The sequence below is a fragment of the Panthera uncia genome, chromosome B4 (assembly GCF_023721935.1).
Source record: "Panthera uncia isolate 11264 chromosome B4, Puncia_PCG_1.0, whole genome shotgun sequence".
NCBI classification, from domain to species: Eukaryota; Metazoa; Chordata; class Mammalia; order Carnivora; family Felidae; genus Panthera; species Panthera uncia.
This window is the reverse complement of record NC_064809.1, coordinates 38,477,600-38,500,797: the sequence shown is the minus strand read 5'-3', so window position 1 is coordinate 38,500,797 and position 23,198 is coordinate 38,477,600. Positions and strand designations below refer to the sequence as shown.

General features: G+C 38.4%; 1 protein-coding gene across 1 annotated transcript; it reads right to left on the bottom strand.

Moving 5' to 3' along the window:
• Positions 1-835: 835 nt before the first annotated feature.
• RAD51AP1 (RAD51 associated protein 1) lies at positions 836-23,115 on the bottom strand. The gene is made up of 9 exons (XM_049624933.1): positions 22,966-23,115; positions 20,016-20,065; positions 17,643-17,784; positions 14,669-14,778; positions 13,211-13,297; positions 12,536-12,685; positions 7,370-7,534; positions 4,016-4,165; positions 836-1,626 (listed from the first exon to the last, which is right to left on the bottom strand). Exons 1-9 carry the CDS (start codon positions 22,980-22,982, stop codon positions 1,493-1,495), a joined length of 1,005 nt encoding a protein of 334 aa, XP_049480890.1. The 5' UTR covers positions 22,983-23,115; the 3' UTR covers positions 836-1,492.
• Positions 23,116-23,198: the final 83 nt, after the last annotated feature.

Genomic DNA, 23,198 nt, shown 5'->3' with positions numbered 1-23,198 from the left:
GAACAGGGCCTCTAAGATTAGGTGAGAAAAATGTACGCTGCATTTGACAATGAAAGGCCATTAGTGCTGTCTGCAAGGCCAGTTTAAACATAATTTAAAGTCGTTTTCAATACAAACTATTACTCTGAATGACACAGAGAAAACAGGTTCATCACGCTGGTGCCTCTGGATGACTAATCAGTGACATCAGTACCTCATACATGGCAGGCTCTTAATTAATCTTTCCTGTTGAACTGCACCAGACAGCATGCATCTCAATACGTTGTACCTGAATATATGTTTTCAGAAGTGGATGTCGAGGGGTAGGTTAGGAGGTACATGACAGTGTAAAAACATATGCAAGAAAAAAAATGTATAATAGCAACAGGCAAATGCTCACTTCAGTCATAATTCTAAATTACTTATTTTCACATTAACATAGCTGTTTCTACAAACATGTAAAACTGAACTAGTAATATTATACATGTTTAAATGGTTGAGATGATTTGAAGAGCTTTTATTAAAAAGTGATCAGGAGCTGGCTGAAACTCTCACCAGAAAATGTAAAATATCCATAACTACTTTTATTCATAGCAAGTTCAGAGCTAAGCTTCCTGAAAAGCTGGATTATCTAATATCATAATAGAGATGACCAGATACTTGACAGCCATCATCTAAGGTACCGGCTTAACATAAAGTGATGATTTGAAGAAACAGCTCCCCCCAGCCCCCACCCCTTATATTTACAACAAAAAGACTAAGTTGTTTGTTTTTTTTTTCATAAAGCATTCATTTAATATAATGAAATATAGACAACCTAATGAAATGTAGACAAATGTAGACAGGTGCAATGGGCTCAAGGAAAGAGCATATCAAAACTTTTTCACTTTTATTAAAGGCTTTGATGAGAACTTCATAAAATGTCATGAAATTCTATTTGCTATACAATAAACATCTACTTCTGAGTAGGAGACAGGTCATTATAGCAACCATTTTAATGGGTAAATGAATTCTGAATTCTTAGTATTTGACTAAAATATGAAACATTTTTGCAATTAAACTGACAATGTAGCTTAAGTAAGATTTCAGAAATGTCTCCTGGAAAAAGTGGGAATGTTTCCTTTTAAACTCTGAATAGTTACAGTTAAGGTGCCATAAATTAGACAAAGCTAGAAAGGAGCATCATGTTTCTAGAAAAGAATAGCATGCAACATGGACTTTCTCCATGTCAAACTGACAACCACTGAATGACAATGACTTATTATACACAGGAAAAATAGAACACATTCTCCAGAAGGAAAGGGCATTACAAGATAATTCTGATAAACAAACCCCTTATTGAAATCTTGAATAGCTTCAGAGAATATCATCATGGAATGGGTAGAGGCAATTTATAGGACATTAAAGGATTCCTTTATCTTATGATACCCTCCTTAAATATAAACACAAATCAAATATAAACACACTTGTAAAACTGTGATTCTCTTAATCAAACATGTGTTTACTATCACACTCAGCTACTAGCGGCATTTGGATGCAAAGGTTTAACTCTTGCTAATCTGGACAAACCCAGGCGGAGACTCTGATTTGGAGACTTAACAGACACGCCTGCCAGTGGGCTCCTGATGCTGCTGCTTCCGGACATCGCTGAAAGAAAACATAGCACCTGATGCTGATGATGTTAGAAACCTCCTAACAAAGATCAACTTATAAAACAAAAGATGCAAAAAAAGGTAAGTAGAGATTACTCTGGTATACAAGCTCTATTCAAGCTACAAACAAGATCAAAAGAATGAACAGTATTAAAGATTAGAAAGAATATAGTACTGCCTATTTTCAAACATGCTCCGAAGGCAAGGTAACGACACCAAAACTTTAAGCATGAAAGCTGAAGTTGGTAAGTTGGGAGCAAATAACATTGGTTGTAGAGGCATAGAGAATAAAGAAATGCATGCGGTTATAATTTCTAGTAGTAGAAAAATCTAATGCATTTTTTAAAAATCCCATATTTTTCCAAATACTCCTTGAATCTATTTTTTTTCAAATATTAAATAACTGTAAACACGACCAATACTCTTTTTACTTATTTATACTAGTTCTTTTAAGTGACATCGTATAGTATTTGCCTTCTCTGACTGGGGCTGGGGTGGGTGAGTGAAATAGATAAGGGGGGGGATAAAGGAGATTAAGAGGTACAAACTTCCAGTTATAAAAGAAATGTCCCAGAGATGAAAAGTATAGCACAGAGAATATAGTCAATAATATTAGAATAATGTTGTTTGTTGACAGATGGTGACTACACTTATCATGGTGAGCACTGAGTAATGTACGGAATTGTTGAATCAAGATATGCCTGATATTTCAGAAGATGAAGTAATTAAGAGACGTTAAGTAATTATGCAGCCTCAGACTGAAACCCTTTCCTTTTAATGCTTTTTTTTTTTTTAATATTTCAAGCTTTTATTTAAATTCTAGTAACATATAGTGTAATATTAGTTTCAGGAGTAGAATTTAGTGATTCATCACTTACATATAACACCCAGTGCTAATCCCAACAAGTGCCCTCCTTAATGCCCATCACCCATGTAGCCCATCCCCCCACCCACCACCTCCCCTCCAGCAACCCCCAGTTTCTTCTCTATAGTAAGAGTCTCTTATGATTTGCCTTGCTCCATTTTTTTCCCTTAAATTCCACATATGAGTAAAATCATATGGCATTTGTCTTTCTCTTATTTATTTCATTCTAGCTCCATCCACATCACTACAAATGACAAGATTTCATTCTTCTTCATGGCTGAGTAATACTCCATTGTGTGTGTGTGAACACCACATCGTCTTTATTCATTCATCAGTCAGTGGACATTTAGGCTCTTTCCATAGCTTGGATATTATTGATATTGCTGCTATAAACTTGGGGTACACATGCCCCTTTGAATCAGCATTTACCCAAAGGATACAAAAATACTGACTCAGACTGAAATCTGTCTATTAATACCTAGTTATCAGGGAGTGACCACTATGGACCAATCAAGAAATGTCAGTAAGGGGCACCTGGGTGCCTCAGTCAAGGTAAGCATCCCACTCTCGATTTCAGCTCAGATATGATCTCACAGTCATAAGATTGAGCCCCACCTTGGGCTCCAAGCAGAGTGTGAAGCCAGCTTAAGATTCTCTCTTTCCTTCTCCCTCCCTCCCTCCCTCCTTCTCCCTCCCCCAATCTCTCAAAAAAAAAAAGAAAAGAAAAGAAAAGAAAAAAGAAATGTCAGTGAAAAGAAGTAAACCAAACCTGAGTAGATTTGGAGGGACTTAGAAAAGGAAAGGGGACAAAGGGGGAGAGACATACCAGACAGAGGAAACTGTATACAGAGAGGCTCTTAGAGAAGATATACATTGTGTTTAAGGAAGAAAAACTGTATCAGTTTCACTGGACTAGGAAGTGGACACAGGACCAGTTATGAAGCCACAGGTAGCTTGGGCATGAAATGAATGGGGCCTGGACTAGGGTTTTGGTAATGTCAGGAAGGGTGAAAGCCAAAGAATTCTTGAAGGATCAGCAAGGCTTGGCTGTGGAACAAAAGAACACAAAAGGAAGAGAAGTCAAGTCTGCTAGGGCATTTGTGAAATGCTAGAAGTCCCACGTACAGGTCCTGAGGCTTCAGTCAGACTATGATCAATGGATCTTGAGCAAACAGACTTGTTGCCAAAAATAAATATCAGGAATTGAAAATGTGGACACTCTTTGACACTGTAATTCCACTACTAGAAATTTATCCTAAGAAAATAATCAAGGATGTGCTCACAGATTTCTAAAATAAGGATGTCTGTGCTTCTTGTAACCTTATTTATGACTCTGAAAAAACAATAAGCAATCTGGATGCTCAGTAGAAGGGAATGATGAATGACAAATAAATGCAGCAACTAAAAACCTTGGTTTTGAAGAATGCGTAATAATATGGTATAACATTTGCAACTAGGAAAAAAAGCTGACAGTGATAATTTTCCAAGCCTCTGCCCTTAATCAATAAATATACCATACCTGGTGGGACCCACTTAGTTTTTTTGTTTTCAGCCAAAGGACTGCGTATTTGTAATGGTTTCCTAGTGACCTCCGAAGAACCAGAAACCTTTTTTGGTGAAGGCTGAAGTTCTGATTTCACAGAAGCTGGAGCAGAGTCTCCTGAAGTCACTTTAAAAAATATACATAGAAAAAGGTTTTCATAGAGAAAGAATAAGTCTGGCAGGTAGGTATAAAAAATTATAAAGTTACATAATCTCATAAAAATTAAAAAGGCAAGATTATCAATTAGAGAAACTCTATACACAAACATTTATTGAGAGCCTAAGAACAGCCATCTTTAATGAGCATTTATATGCCAGGCAGTGTGGTAAGCATGCCATATATATCGCTTTTAACCCTTAGAGCAGCTCTCATACCGATATTCCTAGCCCCACTGCCAGATAAGGAAACAGACAGGCTGAGCAGTCTGCCTGCAGTATGCCAGCTGGTGCGTCCCTGAGCCAGGATTAGGAACCAGGTCTGGCTCCATAGTCCATATATTATATAATGGCGTCTCATCAGTATGTGTCAGTGAGACAATATATTAGGCTCTAGGGTCACAAAGAGCTCACAGATCCTGCTGCCAAGGAATTTACAGTTTGGTCACTAGACTCTAGTAGAAAGGGGAAAAAAGTAAAGACATGTGTATAATGCAGTGGGGATAAGAGATAAGACAAAGTCTAGAGGTATACACAGGAGGGAACCTACAATCTGTATGCATACCTGCATAGGGGTAAAAGTTACAAGGAAGTTGTTTGAGGATAGTTTGAGCCAAATCAAGGTTGAAGAGGAAAGATGAGTTAGAGGGAAGTTTTCCAGGCAGAGGGAGTAGAGCATGCAAAGCTGGAGAATGCAGCAGGTCTCAGGACCGGCCTCCGGTTCAGTATGGCTAGAGCAGGAAGGTCAAGGAGAGAGACACGGACAGGGTGCACATCACTGATGAAGAGCTGTGTGCACCAGTGAAGGTGTCTGGCTAGTCACAGTCATGTACTGGTTTTTCTTGGGAACACTTGTGTTCTGAACACATCTTTCTGATGGTAGCGTATGGCAAGCAGACCACCTAGAAGGCTCTTCAGGTTATAAAGAGGTAGGAGGTGATAAAGGCCTGAACCCAGGGAGCATGAAGGAAAGAACAGCAGTTGGAGATCTTTTAGGAATTAGATGGGGGGAGGTAGTGATGGAGATGAAGAAATAATCATAACTTGCAAGTTCCTGTCATGGGCACACTGCTGGATGGTATCATTTACCCAGAGATGAACACAAGAATGAGACTAGGTTTTGGTGTCTGGGGTGGGGGGAGAGAGGAATGTGCTGGAAATGAAGGGAGGAGAGGTAGAATATAAATTCACTTCTGAGATAATGCTTGCTGTGATATACCTAAGGATATCTAAAGGTATTTGAAGATGAACATTTTCACTATATACTCTTCTTAATGTTAACCTCTATATTCCCTAGATCAGCACTGTCCAACAGAAGCTTTTTTGCTGTGATGGAAATTCTGTGCTATCCGTGTGATAGCCACTAGCCACATGTTGTTATTAAGCACTTGAAATGGGGTTAGCAAAACCTGAATTCACTTTTAAAGTTTATTTAATTTTAATTAAGTCTAATATAGCTGTATACAGCCAGTGACTATCATATTGGACAGCACAGCTCTCAAAAATTTTCTCTATCAAGGGAAAAATTGTAACATGTGCCTGATGAAAAGACTCTCAATGGTTATTCCATATGTTACTAGTGGGACTAGTAATATATTCCATATTCCTAATTCTTAACCCCATTATTTGGCAGTTAAATTTTACTACTAAAATTATATTTTAAGCTTCCTTGTGAAACAACTTGCTCCAATCCAGTAGACCTGAAATGGTAAATTCCAATGTGTAAACTAACATTTTATTCTTAATTTTTAGTATGTCTTGGTGAGGAAGCATAAACAAGCATCCAAAGAAAATATAAAATACATTCATACTGTCAATGACTTTTTCATATCAGTTTGTGGTAGGCAGAAGGATGGACCCTCAAAGATGTCTATATCCTAATTCCCAGGACACGTGTATGTCACCTTCCACAGCAAGGGACTTGGCAGATGTCATTAAGTTAAGGATCTTGAGAGGGGGAGACTATCTTGAATTATCTGGATGGCCCAATGTACTCACAAGGGTCCTTATAAATGAAAGTGAGAACCAGGAGAAAGAGAGAGAGAATCAGTGATGTGATGTGAGAAAGTCCCTGCCTTTTCTGGCCTTGAAGGTGGAAATGGACCCCTGTGGACCACCAGTCAAAGGGCACAGGCAGACTCTAAATGCCAGAAAAGTCAAGAAAAGGAATTTTCCCCCAGAGCCTCCACAAAGGAACACAGTCCTGCTACTAGCTTGATTGTAGTGCAGTGAGAAGCACTTTGAACTTGTGGCCTCCTCAATTATAAAATTATAAATTTGTGGTTTTAATCCACTACGTTTGTGGTTATTTGTCATGGCAGCAATTGGAAACTAATATACAGTTTTATATCTAAAACCCACTGCACTTAAAACCTAATTTCTGAAAACCAGATGAATTTGTCAATTTAAAAAGACACTAATTAAAACCTTATTAATTCAGAATACAGTAGAGGGAGGAATATGAATCAGTATTTAGTCCTTATTTCTCAGTAAGTACTCAGCACCACACTAGTTAAGGTGACAGCAGCTCCCAGCACCAATAAATGGAGTCTGAATAATGGAAATCTTAGTTTCAAACAATGAAGACAGAAAAATATATATTGATAAGTAAAGAAAAATCAAGTTAATGTAAGTTATAGTTCATAATAATCTATTATATATTATGAACTCAAGAAAAACCAAAAAAGCCCTAAAACACATAGCAAAAGGGTTCTCAAATCAAAGACTAAGTCAAGCATGAAAGCAAGAAATTAGAATCATGTAAACTTCCCTGTTAACTGCCTGGAAAAAATGTGGTCCAGTGGCTACAACTTGGGCTCTAAATGGACAAAACTAGGTGCAAATTCTAGCTCCTCATTTAATTAGCTGTAAGAATTCCTACAAATTATTTAACCTGTCTGAGCCTCAGTTTTCTCACTATCAAATGCAGGTGATAATAGCTACCTCAGAGGGTGGCCATCAGTGCTAGTGGAGGGTAATTCTAGTAAGAGCTGGTAGGCAGTAGACAGTGGGCAGAACTCGTCTGCTTTTCTCCCTTCCCCATCCCTCCTTCCATCTATGTATCTTAGCTAGAAATGAACACTGGCAAAATGTTACGGAGAACAAAGGCAAAGGTAAGAAAAACACAAATAAACCAAATACGTTTTATAAAGTTAGTGTTTTGGATTAAGCTTACCCAAAGTATTACATTTGGATTTAGGTTTCTTCTCCTTCTTTTCAACTGGGGATTTGACCTTCACTTCTTTCTTTTTAATTTCTTTCACTTTATTTTTTCTCACAGTGAAGTCTTCATCATTATCTTCACTCTCACTAAAATCAGAGTCATCCTCAGACTCTTCACCTAAAACAAGAGGATTGCATATACTTGATCTTTGTTCTAAAAAGTGAGGCTTCCATGTATACCTGAAACTAACACAACATTGCTTGTCAATTTACTTCAGTTAAACAAAAAATGGGCTTATGGCCTTGAATTTACAGCCTTTGCACTAGAGTCTTGTGCGCCTCCTGCTACGCTATGCCACCGCAGTCACTGAGAGGTCACCTGGGTTTGAATCCTGGCCCCTCAGCTCACACTTTGTGTGACCCTAGGGCGCTCACTTCACTCGGCTTAAGTTTTCTATGTATAAAATGAGGATCACCATAAAACCTACATCATAGGGTTGCTGTGTGGATTCAATGAGTTAATAGAGGCAAAGCCTTTAGAATGACATCTGGCAGACAACAAGCAAAACAGAATTGTTTGCTCTTACTATTATCATTATAGTTCCCATCAGTAATCTTTGCTTCCAATGTTTCCAGTTTAATTCAGTGACTTTCGAAAAGAATGATAGGGTACAACATTACCAACTCTTTCAAAACAATGACCTTGATGGTGATAGTAACATTATACCTTCCTTTAATCACATAAACTTCAACATTCTAGAATAGAAACCCAATGGGAATCTAGAACAGACTAACCATACCACAACATCTTAACTTATAATCCTACATATGATTTCATTTGGGCACACCTGTTATTTCCCACAAACCCTTCTCTCTACTGCGATGCTACAAACCAGAGAAGTAATAGATTAAGGAGCTACAGCTGCTCTGAGAATAAGCACAAAGAATAGCTGATAGTCAAGCAACGATTCTTCTATTTTGGGTGGGGGAGGGCCAAGGAGGGGGAGGGGGTCAGAAAACCATGTCTTGTAAATAATAAATTCTGAATGCTAAGTGTAAATAAGGATTATTAGGACTATATTCATAAAAACTACTTTTTTTTTAATTATAAAAGCAGTGTATGTTTATTGCAGGAAATGTAGACCACAACAAAAAAGTATTAAGGCAAAAGAAAATCTCCTAATCTCACCACTCAGAGATAACTGTTATGCCCATCACATATAATATCTACCTATCTGTAGGAAATATTTTATATAAAAATAAATATCCATAAAGTTTTTCAAGCATACACAACCTGAAACAGTAACACAGCACTCAGATTCAATATTCATCAATACTTTGCTACATCTGCTTCATCTCTCTCTCTCTCTCTCTCTCTCTCATCTTCTTCCTTTTCTTCTGGAAGTATGTTAAAATAAGTCTGAGGCATCAGGTCATTACAATTGTACATACTTCACACTGCATCTCTAGAAAACATGAGCTTTTTTAAAAAAAACACAACAATGTCATTATCATATCTTACAGTATCAACGATAGTTTCTTGGTATAATCTTCTATCCAGTCCACATTAACCACTTTTTTTTTAAGCCCCCAACATGGGGCCTTGAACTCACGACCCCAAAATCAAGACTTGAGCTGGGACCAAGAGTCGGACGCTTAACTGACTGAGCCACCCAGGTACCGTTTAATCACTTTAAAATAGAGCTATTGGGGCACCTGGGTGGCGCAGTCGGTTAAGCGTCTGACTTCAGCCAGGTCACGATCTCGCGGTCCGTGAGTTCGAGCCCCGCGTCAGGCTCTGGGCTGATGGCTCGGAGCCTGGAGCCTGTTTCCGATTCTGTCTCCCTCTCTCTCTGCCCCTCCCCCGTTCATGCTCTGTCTCTCTCTGTCCCAAAAATAAATAAAAAACTTTGAAAAAAAAAATTAAAAAAAATAAAATAAAATAAAATAAAATAAAATAAAATAGAGCTATTGAAGTAACCAAGTCAGTTGTCCTATAGAACTTCTGACATTCTGCATTTGTTGTCTGCTTCCTTCCTCATGGCATTTTGCTTATTCTGTGAGCTGGAATTTTCTCAAGGCCCAATTAGAATCAGGCTCACCTTGTTATTTTTTTGTAAGAATGTACTTCATAAGAATGCTCTGTACTTCCTATTATATCAGATCAGAAAGCATAGAACATATGGTTGTCCCACTCTTGGTTGGCACAGTTGCCGCCAGCCTGAATTCTCATCGTGAAGATCCTCATCAGCTTTTCATTGATGGCCTTTGCCTAAATTAACAATGTCATTATGATCTTCAAATTACTATTTCCTTATTCTGTCTTTCCATACAAATAAAAACTTAAAAACACATGAGAGTAATCAACCCACATATTCACATGACGATTACTGGGTTCTATAGAATTAGCCATATAATGCCAGCAGACCACACGAAGGCTGCTATATATAGTACTTTGAAAATCAAATAATTGGGGCACCTGGGTGGCTCAGTCGGTTAAGTGTCCGACTTCAGCTCAGGTCATGATCTCACGGTCCGTGAGTTCGAGCCCTGCGTCGGGCTCTGTGCTGAGGCTCAGAGCCTGTGCTCAGAGCCTGGAGCCTGCTTCGGATTCTGTGTCTTCCTCTCTCTCTGACCCTCCCCCGTTCATGCTCTGTCTCTCTCTGTCTCAAAAATAAATAAAGATTAAAAAAGAAGAAAAAAGAAAAATCAAATAATTATTTCTGGAGTCCCAAAAGGACCTAGGTTCAGGGAGGGCAAGTAGTGGAGTTTCTCCAAAGTTTCAAAATATAGACTCTAGAAGGACCAAACTTCCTATGTATCCCACAGTTCTGGTAGTGCATGTGTTCTTTTCTTGGCCTGAGAGAATAAATGGTAGCAACTGGCTAAACTCTACTTATCAAACTTATCTAACGGTAAGGTCCAACTGACCATCATCAGTCAACAGAAAAAGCAGTTAAATCATCTGGTGGTGGTAAGTGGAGCTCCCAGAATTCCAAGTCATTAGCATACCAAATTGGTGAAGCTGAAAGGCCCCAACAATGGGGTTACGGATTCTGTGAATCTTTAGATGTCCTTAAGAAAAGTCTATGTTCTCTCCAATTTTCATTTTTCTTTCCCTGCCGAAGGTCACAAATGATCTTTTCTCTTCTCATCTAACTACCATTCTATTTTGTTTCTATGAATTTGGCTATTTTAGATACCTCTTATAAGTGGAACCACCCAGCATTTGTCTTTTGTGACTGGCTTATTTTGCTTAGCATAAAGTTTTTACGGTTCACCCAAGTTGTAGCGCATGATGGGATTTCCTTCCCTTTGAAGGCTGAAATTCTATTGTATGTATAGACCACATGGTGTTTATCCATTAAACTGTGATGGGCACTTGAGTTGCTCACCCCTTAGCTACTGTGAATAACACTGCTATACATATGGGTGTGCAGATATCTGAGACCCTGCTTTCAATTCTTTTGAATATATACCCAGAAGTGGGATTGCTAGATCACATGATACTTCTATTTTTAATGTTCTGAGGAGCTGCCACCCTGCTTTCCACGGTGGAAATCCCACTAAGAGTGAACAAGCGTTCTAATTTCTCCACATCCTTACCACACTAGTTATTTTCTGTTTTTTTGACATCCTAATGGGTGTAAGATGACACCTCATTGGGATTTTGATTTGTATTTCCCTAATGATACTGATATTGAGCATCTTTTCATATGCTTTTTGGCCATTTGTGTTTTTGGAGATTTTAACAACTTCCTTTCAAAGGCATAGAGGCGACTTTAAAGTCACTATCCAAATTATAATCTCGATAAAAACTTACTTTTATAAAATTATTAGAGAGAGAATATATGAGATTGGAATGCAAATAAGAGAATATTATTCTTTTCAAATTCTATCATACCTCTAGAAACATAACCCATTAATTACATAAACCCAGCAAACAAAGCAACTGATTTCATTTCCACACAAACATTTTTAACCACTATTAAAGACAAATTAATTTCATTGGCATGTTAAGTAGACTTGCAATTTATAACTTTAAAATTGTTGACTGATTTTTCTGACAAGCATGTGTCAAATAATGATAATGACATTCTGGAAGTGCTACAATCATATCCCTGAAGAAACAATTAAACTGACAAGGAGTTATTTTCTTATTTTGGGCTTTTTTGTATTAAGTAACCTTAAGTTGGGAAACATTCAGTCCATGCTCTACTATGCTTCTTCAGGGCATTTTCTTTCCGTGGCTCCTACTTTCCGGTGCTCCAGTTACATCAGTGTTTCTCAAAGTAAGATCCCTAGACTGTCTGCTTTGGGATGACCCAGGTCATATAAAGGGGCAGGTACTGGTTCAAAAGGCAGACGTCTGGGCTCTACTCTGTCTTCCTCTTCTACATAGCTCTTCTACGATGACACTTGATACATTCTACATTTCATTACTGTCTGTGTCCCCTCACTCGACTTTAAGCTTCTTAAGGGAGCTCTGTTTTGTTCACTGCTATATTTGTAGTGTCTTCAATATAATGCACATAACAGATACTCAAATATTTATAAAATGTTGATGAACAAATCCATTTGTCAATAGCATGTTAAAATCTATCAAAATATAGCATCCGATTTGGCACAAATTTATGGATTTATTCATTTTAATTTTTAATTAATATATTATGATGCTCTGTCCAGGTCACTATGCTTCCCATTTGCCCTAATTTCTGAATGAATCTGAAAAACAAAGTCACAAATAAAAATATAGGTTTCATATCACTTCATCCCCAAGATACTTCATGGATTTCTAGTATTATAGAAAGAAGTGTACACTTCTTAGAAAGTGCCAGCCTGCCTCCTTAGCCTCTTCTAGAACATTCTCTGCCACAGGCTTCCTGATCACTTTCTTCTATGTGTGCTTGTCTATGCCATTGTTGATGCTTTTCTATCAGTCAGGAACGCTATTTTACCCTTTTAGTTTGTGTAAATACTACTTATTTTTCAAGGTACAGCTTAAAGGTCACCTCCACATGAAGCTTCTCCCCAAATGGCAGAGCTGGATGTAACTGTCCTGTAAGTTCAAGTTTGCATATACCAAACATTTAGCACAGTGCTTTGCATCCACTAATGGTCTTTAAGAACTTTTTACTGAATTTCCATAGGCTTAATTTGGAGGTAGGATGTAACTCACCAGTTGCAAAGTCTGGTTCAGAGTCATTAGCACTATCGCCATCACTGCCTTCCAGAAGAATCTTCCTCTGTTGTACCATAGCCTTTGATGCTGCTTTTCTTTTCCCTTGAACACCAGGAAAATCATCTTCCTCAGTAATCTTATCCAAATCTTCAGGAGAGGCATAAAAACCAACAGAAAACTTTTTGTGACAGATAATATTGAAAGAACTGCAAAATAGACTTCTATCACATCCGTTGTTTTTATCTGCCCAGCTTCATTCCTCCGCTGCTTCTAATAGATCACATAGTCCAATCTGGCACAACCATGATAAACGTCAGTATCCTGACAACAGAGTCCAGTTTAAGGATAAGTGTGAGACCCAACTGAGGAGGCTTTCCCCAAGAAATCTGAAAAGTGGAGCAGGGAAGATGCAGCCCCTTTCTTCAGTGGTCAACAGCTATCAACTAGAAGCCACCGGTAGTCATGACCTTCCACCAGGGAAGAAAAGGAAAATTGGTCTGCAGTAAAAGAGAAAAAGACTAAAACACAAAGAAACAAAGGAGAGGAGGTGAAGAGAACCTTAACAAATTTAAATATCTTGGTTCTAGCTACAGTGTCAGGTATTGAAATAGAAGTTAGAAAAATAGCTTGTTGATAGAAAAAATTAGTATTATTATTAATATCAAAGCTTACCTAAATAATCGCTGGCTACACTGCAATTGGAGATATGAGGGGCCTTACTCATTGTTTCACTTTCACGACTGTCACACTTTTCAATGCCTAAAGATAAGGAGGAAGGAAAAAGATACAGATGCACCTTAGTCAATGGGTAGAAATAGGAAAACTGGTGTTCAAATGTAAAAGCATTCAGATACAGATGAATGATCCAACCTCAAGCTAGTATGACTTACCTTGGAAAGGTCAGCATACGGTTTAGGAGTTGGGCTCTGAAATCAAACACACTTAAACTTAAGTTGAAATTCAGGCTCTACCCCTCCAACTGGCTACACGAGTATGGGAATATGGCTTATCCTAAGACTTAATGTCCTCATCTATATTGTGGAGAGAAAAAATAGAGCGTGGACTAATTGGGTGTATTGTGGGGGATCAAAGTGGGTCACATGTAGAAATTGCTTACTGTAGTGCCCAGCACATAGGAAACAGTCAATAAATACTAACTATCATTTCTGTGTAATAGATACATGCTTTTACTAACAAAGACTTTTCAATCATTATAATAACCTTAAAATGATCTAAAGTATTTCAAAAGGACTTTGAGTTATGGTAACTGTACTATTAAATCCCAGTGCTATAAAGTATATTAATCTATGAGAAGTGGTACTTCCAAGGAAATCCTGCTATATATTCTACCAGCTCTTACAGGAGAGAGATGAGTTCCATTTTCTCAGTTTTGGATATAAGATAATTCTCTTTGTTTCTTTGATTTCCTGATTAGTAAACGGCTCCCTAATCAATCAACAGTGTTTTATTTACTGTCAAATAGGAGGCAATAATGACTGAAACATCTATACCCCTAAATGAGCTAATGAGTTAAAAATATCCTCCAACATAAAAGAAGCTAAGTCAAAACAATTTCATCCAAAAAGCATGCTAACAGTTTGAATGTCTTTTCCAAGAATAATGATTTCTGCCTCTCCAGAGTATCAATATTGCCATCTGCTACACAGTTGCTAGAAAAATCGAAGGAGAAAAACCCAGAGAAATCCAGAAGTCCTACATCTTGTAAGTCCACTGAGCCTGCTAACCAAACTAGTACCTTCAGCCTTCGTAAATAATAAAAATTACCCTCACTAGTAATTTGAATTTTGAGAGAAAAGAGATGGGTTATTAGGACTGTATAGACCAATTCATTTGCTTAAGAAATTAAATTTCCACTGTAAACAAAAGTGACTTGCATCCAAGCTCATAGTCCATGACTTAGTCCAGAGTTGGCATCAGGTGTTAAGCAGAGAGATGCGTGTGCATGAACGACATTCATGCAAAATAAAGCACGGAATCTAATTATGCCAGTTGCTCCATTTGCTATCCAAAGTATTAAACTCTTATTGTTTCCTCTATGAAGGCTCATCCGGAGACACAATTACAAAAGCAATGAGGTTACAAAAAGAAATATATAGAAAGTAAAGTTACTTTTATCTTGAGCCTCTTCCGCATCAGTGGTGACTGTTGGAAGTTCCTTCACTGATAAAGCAAGTGCGACTTCTAAGTCTCGCTGGTAGAGCTTGTCATCTAAAGCCATCCTAAAGGGAGGCAAAAAAATAAAAATGAGTTTTTAAAAATATCAATCTCAACCAAACAGCAAAATCTGAGATTTTTCTGAATCACTATTTAAGAGCTGCTAACCTCACAAAAATGTTTTCTAAACAGTAATCGTGATCATAACTGACTTTAATGGTTAAGACTGCTAATGTGAAGTAATGTCATGTTACAGGTGCATACGAGATTGAAAGAGCAGCAGTCTGTGCTGTTGTACGTATTGCCTCCTTTCAGGGTAATGTCAGTCCTTGTTACCAACGCCAAGCACCTGCTCAACCTAGAATAAAGACTTTCCTCAAAAATCCACTTAGAAATCTTCTTTGACCTCACTCACACCTCCTTAGACAGGTATTATAGCTCTTTTATTAAACTGTTCCTCCCAATCTAGACTTTAACAAATATGTCACCAAGTACTTACTGTGTATGAGGCACTGCACTAAATAGAATACTAAAAGTACCCTGAAGGAGTCTGCAATTTATGAGGAGGGTAGGGAAATAAGACGTACTGATAATTTTCCTATATGAGCAGATTATTATGTCTCCTATTAAAGGTGGTCAGAGTGTTAGGGTGTGTAAGAAAAGAAATCAAAGACAGATTTAAGAAAAAAGTTATATAAAGGATGAAATACTGAGATGCACCTTGAAGGATTTATTTTTTAAAAATAAGTTTTATTGAGATATAATTCACACAGCATTAAACTCACCCTTTTATTTTATTTATTTTTTTTTTAATTTTTTTTCAACGTTTTTTATTTATTTTTTTGGGACAGAGAGAGACAGAGCATGAACGGGGGAGGGGCAGAGAGAGAGGGAGACACAGAATCGGAAACAGGCTCCAGGCTCCGAGCCATCAACCCAGAGCCTGACGCGGGGCTCGAACTCATGGACCGCGAGATCGTGACCTGGCTGAAGTCGGACGCTTAACCGACTGCGCCACCCAGGCGCCCCTAAACTCACCCTTTTAAAGTGTACAATTCAGCAGTCTTTAAGTATATTCAGAGTTGAGAAACCATCACCACTACCTACTTTCAGAATATTTTCATCACCCCCAAAGAGACCCTATATCCATTAGCAGTCACTCCCTGCTTACCCGCCCCTAGCACCTGGCAACACTAATCTACTTCTTGTTTCTATGGACTCACCTATTTTAGACATCTCAAGTCAATGGAATCATACAGGTGGACTTTTATGTCTGGCTTCTTTTGCTCAGCATGTTTTCAAGGTTCATCCATGTCGTAGCATGTATTAGTACTTCTTTTTACTGCTGAATGATATTCCAGTGTATAGACAGACCACATTTTATTTATCCACTCATGAGTTGGACAGACATTTGGACTGCTACCATTTTCTGGCTATTGTGAATAATGCTGTGAAGCTTTGTGTCCAAGTTTTTGTGTGGGTATATGTTTTCATTTCTCTTGAGTACATACCTAGGCAGGGTCATAGAATAACCCCATGTTCAACATTTTGAGGAACTGCTACTCTGCTTTCCAATGTGGCTGTACCATTTTACATTCCCAGCAACAATGTACAAGAATTCCAGTTTCTCCACATCCTCATTAACATTGGTTATTGTCTGTCTTTTTGATTATGGCCATCCCAAAGGGTGTGAAGTATTATCTCACCATGGTTTTGATTTGCATTTCCCTGATGGCTAAGGATGCTGAGCATCTTTTATGTGCTTATTATTAACTTGGAGATGTTCTTTGGAGAAATGCCTACTCAAATCCTTTGCCCATTTTGTAAATTGGGTTATTAATCTATTTACTGTTGAATTGTAAGACTTCTTTATATGTTCTGAATACAAATCCTTCATCAATTATATGATTTGCAAAAATTCTCTCTCATTTGTAGGTGTTGTTTTTTTTTCCCCACTGTACTTAAACCTAGCACAAGAATCTCAAAACCAAAAACAAAAAAAGAGAAAAAAGTAAAGAGCAGGACATGGGGTAACTTTCTCTGTGTTAATGAGCTTTTCTCCAGCTTGCAGAAGTGAACCACACCATCCCCCATGTTCCATTTGTTAATAGTCCCCTTCTGCCAATCTCCTCTCCATACTTCAGGTTTGGGGCCTCTCAGGACTTCCTTCCCTCATTCTCTCTTCTCTCTTGGAACTAGTGGAAATCCAGAATTCATCTAGAAACTATAGGACCTTTTCAGTGCTGGACCAGTCTAAACAATATAAAGAAAAAATATCTTTTATCTGCAGAAAAATACATGGTTTCAATTTTTATAAAACTATCTTTACAGATTGTAATTTTAAACAAAGTAGTCTTGTAAGACTTGAAGACTTTAGAGACAGATATACAGTCCTATAAAAGTAAGCTGTACCTCCTAAACTTTGTAATTGTCTTTAATGAATACTTAATGAATACTTTAATGAATACTTAACACTTAAATGAATATTTCCTAACATGTTTGTGAATTTCTTTTTTAAGGCAGAAAGTCAGAAGGGGATTAATGGTACATCCCTGTTCTCCTACATGCACTAAATAAAATAATACCTATGACTGGGCTCAAGTTCTAATTTAAACGAAGAGTTCAAGGGACGCCCGGGGGGCTCAGTCGGTTAAGTGTCTGACATTGGTTCAGGTCACGATCTCGTGGCTTGTGGGTTTGAGCCCCATGTCGGGCTCTGTGCTGGCAGCGCAGAGCCTGAAGCCTGCTTCACATTCTGTGTCTCACTCTCTCTCTGCTTCTCCTCCGCTCATGCTTTGTCTCTCTCTCTTTCAAATAAACAAATAAATAAATAAATAAGCATTAAAAAAAATTAAACCAAGAGTTCAAATTTGTCCCTCTTTTAAGTTAACACATCGAATGTATATTTACTGTATGTCTTACCTCTCACCTTTTTTTAGGGGTTTTCTCTTGCAATGGGATATCTTCTTTCTGGAGATTCTTCAGTTTAGGTTTCCTTGTTTCTAGTTTTAACTCCTTTGGTGTTGTTCTGGGTTTTTTATTTAAAGGTGCAGTTGCAGAAATAAAGTCATCTATTCGTGTGTGAATCAAAAATAAAAGAATATATAAAAAATAAATTAATTAAACAAAATAAAATATGAAACTGCTTTTCCTAAGAAATAAAACATTTTCTTAGCAGCTGAAATTCACTACAGTGTGTGTTCAAGGTCTAAACATTAAGAAAGTTGTTTAATTGCCATCATTTAAAAAATGTTGGCGTATTATTTGTCTTTATTCTCACTCATGCTTTTCAACTTCGTTTTAGTGGCCTTTGTTTATTAAAATATAAGTCTATCAAAAGCCAATTCACTACAAAATGTGATCTAGTTCCATTGACATTCAACATAAACCTGCTGTGGTAGTTTTTTTTTTTTATTTTTTTTTTATGTTTATTTATTTCTGAGACAGAGAGAGACAGAGCATGACTGGGGGAGGGGCAGAGAGAGAGGGAGACACAGAATCAAAAGCAGGCTCTGGGCTCTGAGCTGTCAGCACACAGCCCGACGCAGGGCTTGAACTCACGAGCTGTGAGATCATGACCTGAGCCGAAGTCGGATACTCAACCGACGGAGCCACCCAGGCGCCCCCTTGCTGCGATAGTTTTTACACACATGTGCAGCACATGGATGAATACCCTCAGGGTACACGTAGTCTTGATTGCAGCGTTAGCATTTATTAATACATGTTGTCTCTGCCAAGTTTCCCCATGTTGGAATATGTTAACTTGTGACTTACCACCACGTCCACCCCATAATGTCTAGAACACTACTGTCAATTTATAAATATTTGGTGACATACTGATAACAGTAATAAAAAGCTACAGGTCAGAGTCTACACTATTTTCTCCCAAGTCTTAGACACATTTACAGTTGAGCCCAATGCAAAAAACAGGTTCCTTCAAACCTCTGGATAACTGAACATTTGACTCACAGAAAGCTCTGTCTGAGAAATACAAAACCTATTTCGAAATATGATGTAATCTAACTGTTTCTCACACTTTTTGACCAAAGTTCCCTTAACAGCAGAGACAAAGAAATATATAACCCAATAGACTATAGCCTATGCCCAACCTTTCTTCAAGGTCTTGTTTTTGTTTCTTTTTTCCTTTCCAAGTTTTTATTTAAATTCCTGTTAACACACAGTGTAATATTAGTTTATTAGTTTCAGGTGTACAATTTAGTGACTCTACACTTACATACAACACACAGTACTCATCACAAGTGGTACCCTCCTTAATTCCCACCACTTATTTAACCTACCCACCCTCCACTTCCTTCTATAATCATCAGTTCTCTATAGTTCAGACTCAGTTTCTTGGTTTGCCTCTCTTCCCCCACCCCATGTTCATTTTGCTTCTTAAATTTCACCTGTGAGTGAAATCATATGGTCTTTGTCTTTCTCTGACTGACTTATTTCACTTATCCTCTAGCTCCATCCACATTGTTGCCAATGGTAAGATTTCACTCTTTTTTATGGCTGAGTAATATACGATCTAGCAGTTGCACTACTAGGTATTTACCCAAAGGATACAATAATACTAATTGGAAGGGACACATGCACCCCAATTTTTATAACAACATTATTTACAATAGCCAAACTATGGAAAGCACCAAATGTCTATCGACGGATGACTGGATAAAGAAGTGGTATAGAAGGTTGGGGCGCCTGGGTGGCACAGTTGGTTGCGCGTCCGACTTCGGCTCAGGTCATGATCTCACAGTTCATGAGTTCGAGCCCCGCGTCAGGCTCTGTGGTGACAGCTCAGAGCCTGCAGCCTCCTTCGGATTCTGTGTCTCCCCCCTCTCTCCGACCCTCCCCGCTCACACTCTGTCTCTCTCTCTCTCACTCAAAAATAAATAAACATTAAAAAGAAAAAAAAAGTGGTATAGAAGGTCTCATTTTATTGTACAGTTAATGAGGATTTCACATTATATTCTGTAACACATTTGTGTTTCAAAAGACAATGTGTTCCTTCTTAGGGAAAGAGATAGGTGGAGACAAACCACACTATGAGAAACATGGACCTAGAGTAGTTTAGATCTAAAGAGCCATTTCACTAGGTCCTGTTCATTTATCACTTACCTACATAATTCTTGTCAGTGTAATTATCAGAATTATCCCAAATGCTTAGAAAATTACTTTTGCAGCCCTAGCTCATATACAATTGGGTAATATGTTCAATATTAAGAGTTCTATATGTCATATGAATTCTGAGAAAATAAATTTCCAAGTTTTTAAAGCAAAAATATGAATCTCTACTTACCATCACTGTCAGAGTCCTCAAACTGTGAGTAATTGACCGATTTCTTATGCCTATGAGCAAGACAATTTTTTAATTACACAAATGCCAATTTCCCACCTCTAATCCTTAAGACCATTGACAGTCTGAGTAAATGAAAATGTGTTTTGATTCTCCTAAGAGTACTTAAACTTGACAGGGCACCTGGGTGGCTCAGTCAGTTGAGCAAACGACTTTGGGTCTGGTCATGATCTCATGGTTCATGAGTTCAAGCCCCGCATCGGGGTCTGTGCTGACAGCTCAGAACCTGGAGCCTGCTTCTGATTCTTTGTCTCCCTCATTCTCTGCCCCTCCCCAACTCATCATGCTCTTTGTCTCTCTTTCTCAAAAATAAACATTAAAAAAAATTAAAAAAAAAAGAAGTTGGATTTTACAGTAGGGACTTAGCATTAGCTAAAATAGTTATAACCATACTTGATATACCTGATAAGGAAAAAAAATAATTCAGATAACCCTCAAAGTAAAAATAATATCATTAGCACAATTTATATACCGTTTAATTGCTGTGGGGCATTTATAAGTTCCTGTTGTATCTATTCTTTTGTTTTATATATGCATTGTCTTCTTACTAGATTATAAACTTGACACTTAAAGATATTTTCTCTCTCTTTTTAATCTCCCCACAATACTAAATAATGTTCTTCATGCAACGGACGTTGAAACAATGGTGACTTTGTACCTACCACCTCAAATGAATCTTCATACTACTTTAGAAAACCATTAGAAGAAAGTGATATTCAAAGTGAAAAAAAAATAAATTCACTTTCTTCATTCTTCCTCTAAGCACTAAATGAAATGGCCTTGTAGTTTTCTTTTCTACCTTCCACCAAACACCCAAGTGTGAATAACCTAGTAGGTCAGTTGTTCTTTCAAGGAAAATGGGTATTCTACGAAAAAGAGGTCAGGTCAGCTCCCAACTCAAACAATCTCACAAGTGCTTTGCCTGAAGACAACCACCATAGAAGTACTTTATGTATGTATTTCATTTCCTCATGTAGAATATTAAAATGAAGAATACTCTTGTTACTCTCCTACTCTTTGGAGTTAATGAATTTTAAAAGCTGAATAAAATATGAAAGCCTCTTTAGAAATTCTGAAACTGAATCATAGTAAAAATAAAAACTCTTAAAAAAAGAATATGCTCAGTAATTGAGCTACAGTGAGGATGACAATTTTTACTGCTTCATCAAGCACATTCTTAAGTGAAACTGGTTTTGTTTTTTTTTTTTTTGTTTTTTTTTTTTTGTACCCTGAATGTGCAGCAGGAAAGAATACAATGACACTTGTGCAATATGGTGCCACTGCCTTGATTCATGCTCAGGTGCCAGCAGTTACACCACCATTGCAGTGCAGATGATAGAACAATGAAAAAAGTGAGCAATGTCTTAGGATTATTGTGAAAATAGTTTTGACCTCATGGACCTCCTCAGAGGGCCTCAGGGAACCCTGGGGGTCTTCAGACCGTACTTTGACAACTGCTGTTCCAGACAAAGGGATTATGTCCTCGCTACTTGGGTGGACATACTGAAAATCCATTTCAGACTTCATATGTTCAAAATGGAACTCCTGATCCCCCACACCTCCTGAACCTGTTCCCTTTCCTAGTCTTCCTCATCTTGGTTAGTACAAAGACCGACCATTCAGTAGCTCAGGCCAAAAACACTGTGAAATCATCCTTTTTTCCCCTTAACCTCCACATCTATTCCATCAGCAAGTTCTGTCAGCAGTATCTCCAAAATATACCCCAAATCCATCTATACCATTCCATGTCCACTGATAACATCCTACTCCAAACCGCTATCTAATGATGTAGTGGTTTCCTTGTTGCCATTCTGGTCACCTTATCTCCCATTCTTTCTCCACCAGCAGCCAGTGAACTTTATAAAACCAAAATTAGATTTTCCTGCCCTATTTAAAACTCTCTGTTGACTTCCCATTGTTCGTAGAATACAATCCAAACTCCTTTTTAAAGCCTGCAAGGTCCTACCTACTCTGGCCTCTGCCTATTTCTCTGCCTTAATCCCCTACAATTCTCCCCACTGCTTGTTAATGCTACAGCTTTAGAGGCCTTCTTTCTCTTCCTCAAACAAAGTCAAGCTCAGGGCCTTGGCTTTTGTCCCCTCTACATGGATTGCCCCTGATTTTCGCTGGCTAGCTCTTTCTCATCACTCATGTCTCAGATCATGTATTATCTCCGCAGAGAGGCACATCCTAACTACAGTGCTTACAGAAAGACTTTCCTCCTTCTCACTATCACTTTGCGGTATTTGTGGCCCCCTACCCTCACCCCTGTAACCTCCCACACCTACTGGGATATATTAATCCTTATTACAATAACTTTCTAAATGAATGGCTGACTGTAGGCCTCCATAGCACTCCACTGTGGTTAAGTAGAGCAATAGTTTCAAATAGTATAATGGAAAACACAGAGGCTCTGGAACCAGTACGATTTAGGTTTGAGTGTTATCCTGCCACTCACTAGCTGTGTGACTCCGTTAACTTGGCCTTTTTGCCTGGGAGTTTAAATCGATAAAACAGGAATATCTAGACTGCTATATCAAAGAACTATAGTGATAAAATAAAGAAGTAACACGTGAGTAGGAGATGGTTGAAATGTAAAGCGCTGTTCAAATGCTAACAGACCAAAGGTTTATTTAAATGGCTGGGTGGGGGGCAGTAAAAGAATCGGCAATTGCTGCAAAGGAAAGCATAGAAGGATAAAGGTAGGATGCTAGGATACTGCTGTGGAATGGGCGGCTCTCGGTGGAGGCTGGAGAGCTCCACAGAAACCGTCCATCCCACCTTCGCTACCCACCGTCCTATTCGGCCCTTTCCCGTCAATCGTGTGCAGGCCAAGTTGCCTACGGCGTCTTCCTGCTTCTTCCCATCCCCGCAGATGTCATGAACTACCCACCTCACAGGCCGCACCATGGCCCCCTCCAAGGCTGAAAGTTTGCAGCTTTCAAGCTCTTGTTGGCAGCAGTGGCTGTTTCAATTCCCGCCCAAAACCAGACACTAGAGCTCTCCGCCCCCTGCCACCAGCCCTCCAATGATTACCAGCCATCCTTGCTGCGGCGCATGCGCACTGAGAAGAACTGCTGGCTCTCGCAGTTCCCAAGATATTGCCCTTCCGCATCCGGTCTACCA

Coding starts and splice junctions, on each gene's coding strand:
- RAD51AP1 (XM_049624933.1), bottom strand. Junction 13,298..14,668: donor GGAAGAGGCTCAAGATAAAA/GTAACTTTACTT, acceptor CCTTATCTTTAG/GCATTGAAAAGTGTGACAGT. Junction 7,535..12,535: donor TGAACCAGACTTTGCAACTG/GTGAGTTACATC, acceptor CTCTTGTTTTAG/GTGAAGAGTCTGAGGATGAC.